This window comes from Apaloderma vittatum, unplaced genomic scaffold (assembly GCF_000703405.1).
Source record: "Apaloderma vittatum isolate BGI_N311 unplaced genomic scaffold, ASM70340v1 scaffold26121, whole genome shotgun sequence".
NCBI classification, from domain to species: Eukaryota; Metazoa; Chordata; class Aves; order Trogoniformes; family Trogonidae; genus Apaloderma; species Apaloderma vittatum.
Window position 1 is genome coordinate 3,198 of NW_009700023.1, and position 3,046 is coordinate 6,243.

Genomic DNA, 3,046 nt, shown 5'->3' on the forward strand with positions numbered 1-3,046 from the left:
TCCACCGCGACCTGTCTCTAGTGCTCGGAGCCACCCGTCTGCTTTGAGATATTATCACTGGTAATTAATTCAGTGATGACTCTGTCCTTGCAGCCAAGCCCGCCAGCGAAATCGCTGCTTCAGCGAGGCTGGAGCCGTCTGGCGTCCCCGTCCTCTCGGCCGCAGCGCCGCTGGTGCCCTCAGTGAGGAGCAGAGAAGCAAGCAGGCGCCCGCAGGGTTGTGGTGAACGTCCGAATCGCGTCCATCTGCCAGCCAAGGCAAAAAAAAATAAAATAAGATAAAAAGCAGCAGCAGCTCACCTGGTACACCTGGTCCGTGGTGCTGTTCTTTTTCACCCTGACCGTCACCGTGGTTATATCCGGTAACGCGACGCGCAGCTCCACGTCTGAGACGCCGTTGTAGTTCTGAAAACGGAGAAGAGAGGATGGAAATGAGCATCGCGCAAACCAAGGGTCGAGCTCTACGCAGCGTTTATTGCCTCGCACTAACCGAACGGTCACCGCCGCTCTGCCAGCCTCGAGAATCCCGCTCCAGCCTCCGCCGGAGGAATTCGGAAAGACAGGAGCTCCGCTCCAGTCAGGACACTGAGCAAACCGCGACGGAGTCGGATTTTCCACCTGCGGGCTTGCCAGTGAAGAGCAAGAGCGAGCACAGGGACACGGCAGCCTCGGCACTAGGGGCAGGTGGGGAAAAGAGAGACGACTGGAGGGCAAATGGCAACTCATCACCACCGCCTGCGACACAAACCCTCTGGCCCGAGGTTGGCGAGAGCCAAAAGCTCAGGAAGGCGAAGCCCCCTGGGCTGCCACCCGCATGGAAACCAGCAGGACCATCAGCAAATGTGGGTCTGGGGTGTTTTTTTATCTGGGTCTCCCTTTGCTGGAGAGGTGGGGTGCGCGACGAGGCTGGCTCTGCTCTGCACATCCCCCTCCGAGAGCGCCGACACGTGCCTACCTCGTCCGACTCCGAGAGGAACTCCTGCATGATGTCGCTCTCCCCGATGACGCGTATGGAGCACACTGCGGGGCGGAGAGCGCAGGTTAGCGCCGAGAACGGGGAGAAGGGGGACAATCCTCCCTCCCCAGTCCATGGGCAACATGGAAACAACAACTGTCTATTCTGCAGGCGGCACGAGACCAGGGTGGTGTCTCCAGCCTGGGAAAAACCTTCTCAAAGGGCTTTCAGGCTGTATCGGGTGTCCTGGCGTGAGCGCTGCTGCAGCTCAAGCCCTCCCCAGCAGCCGGCGAACGCGGTGTTGAGTGACTCGCTGAGATACTCACCATGGGGGAAACCCAGGCCCCGGGCACACGGCCAGAGGGAGGGGGAGATTATACTTAAAAGTGGGCAAGAACTCAATAAATAGTACTTCTGCTTCTTAAAAAAAAAAAAAAAAGGTTATTCCAGAGGAAAACTATCTGGGAATTTAGGCCAAGTTCAGGGAATAAACCGGACCTGAACTGTATCGTGCTGTCTCCAAGGCACAGCCAGCCAGCCGCTAACTGAGGATGAGGAGGAAAGAGCCAGGCAGGGCTGAAACATCAGCGCGGAGGGAAAAACCCGACCCACGGGATCTTATGGGAAGTGGCACTTCGTCCCCAGGCGCCGGGAGACAGCAGAGGCCGTTACGCTCACACCAAGTGACCAGGAAAACAGCTGAACGTCGCAGGACAAGGGGTCACTGCTCCCCGAACCCCCTCCACGGGCTCCGAACGGGGCATCGCACCGTTTAGCCGGGCGGCATCTGCTTCCCCAGCACCTGAACTCAACCTAGAGGCGACCCCCAGTGCAGGCACCACGATGCCGACTGAAAAGGACTCAGGCTGATGGGAACAGCCTTGAAAACGATGCTTTCCCTGCTCCAAAGCTTCCCTCCTTTTCCTCCTCCCTGCATCCCTTCCTCTCCAAGATGACTGGCGAGCAATATGGCGCTAGAAATAAAAGGTCGTTAAAAAACTAATGACACATTTTGCGGTTGGAAGCGCGCTGCGAGCTGGTAACACGCGTCGTTAATCCGCAGCGAGCGTGAGCTCCCTCCGTAAAATCCAATGCAGCTACAACCCAGCTCCTTTCCCTCACAGGTAAACGAGTGCCCAGGAGCTTCTGGACCCCCGTGGAAGATGTACCCCTGGGGTTTGTTTTCCTGCTCGCGAGGAAGGCGGCCAACAGCTCGCAGCCGGTACCTTTCTCCAGGTACTCCTCCAGGCCTCGCCGCCGCGCGTCCAGCTGCTGCTCCGACAGCGAGAACGGCCACTTCCCCGGGAGGCGCGGGAAGGTGAAGTTGGCAAATTCCCGTTTCAGGTTCTGGTGCAGGATGGCAAACTCCCGGTACCGCTTCGAGCAGAGCTGGCGTCCCGCCATGTAAACGTTGTAGACCTGCGGGGAGGAGAATAGACTCGCTGGGGTGAGGAGCTCCGATACTCCCAAAAGCGCCTTTGGAGAGGGGCCCGGAATGGGTCGGACAAACATCGCTGCAGTCAAACGTCCCCGATGAGCCAGAACCAGCCTCTGAGGATACACCTTGTGAGGTGCTCAGGTGAGAGACCACGTTACCCAGGGAAACGACTGCCAGCCTCCCCCGAAAATGCAGCAGGAACCCAAGGGGAAAAGGTGTTTTACAGCTATTTCCTCTGATGTTCCCTAAAGGGAAATGAAATTCTGGAGATGGGAAGCAATGCTTCCAGGACATCTGTTCTCTTTGCTTTTACATCTATCGCAGACGTCCTTCAGACTTGGTGCGAAGCAGGAGATACAAATACGAAAATAATAACTTCCCGCTTAATCTGCACGAGAGATCGAGCTACTCCGATATTCCATTAATAAAAAATGCTCCCCGGCACAGAGGAAATAGCTACAAAAGAATAAACACACACACCAAGAGTGTAGACAGGCAAGCTTAGGTAAGACAGCGTCAAAATGAGCCAATAATACACGAACGTGCCTCCGTCCTGAGGACGCAGCACGCCAGCTCGGGGTGCAGAGATACCCAGAGGCACCCAGAGGCACCCAGGCTGACACTAACCACAAACTTCTCGCCGTTCTGCTCCAC

The 3,046-nt window shown here is 56.8% G+C and overlaps 1 protein-coding gene across 1 annotated transcript in view; it reads right to left on the reverse strand.

The window, feature by feature from the left end:
* Window positions 1–3,046, reverse strand: part of SNX27 (sorting nexin family member 27) — a gene marked incomplete at its 3' end in the record, with an annotated part of 9,956 nt that overhangs the window by 2,316 nt on the left and 4,594 nt on the right. The window contains exons 3-6 of the mRNA XM_009878622.1: window positions 3,020–3,040; window positions 2,181–2,373; window positions 955–1,019; window positions 298–404 (exon numbers count right to left, since the gene is read on the reverse strand). Coding sequence (XP_009876924.1) covers window positions 298–404; window positions 955–1,019; window positions 2,181–2,373; window positions 3,020–3,040 — 386 coding nt within the window. The remainder of the gene's footprint in view (window positions 1–297; window positions 405–954; window positions 1,020–2,180; window positions 2,374–3,019; window positions 3,041–3,046) is intronic.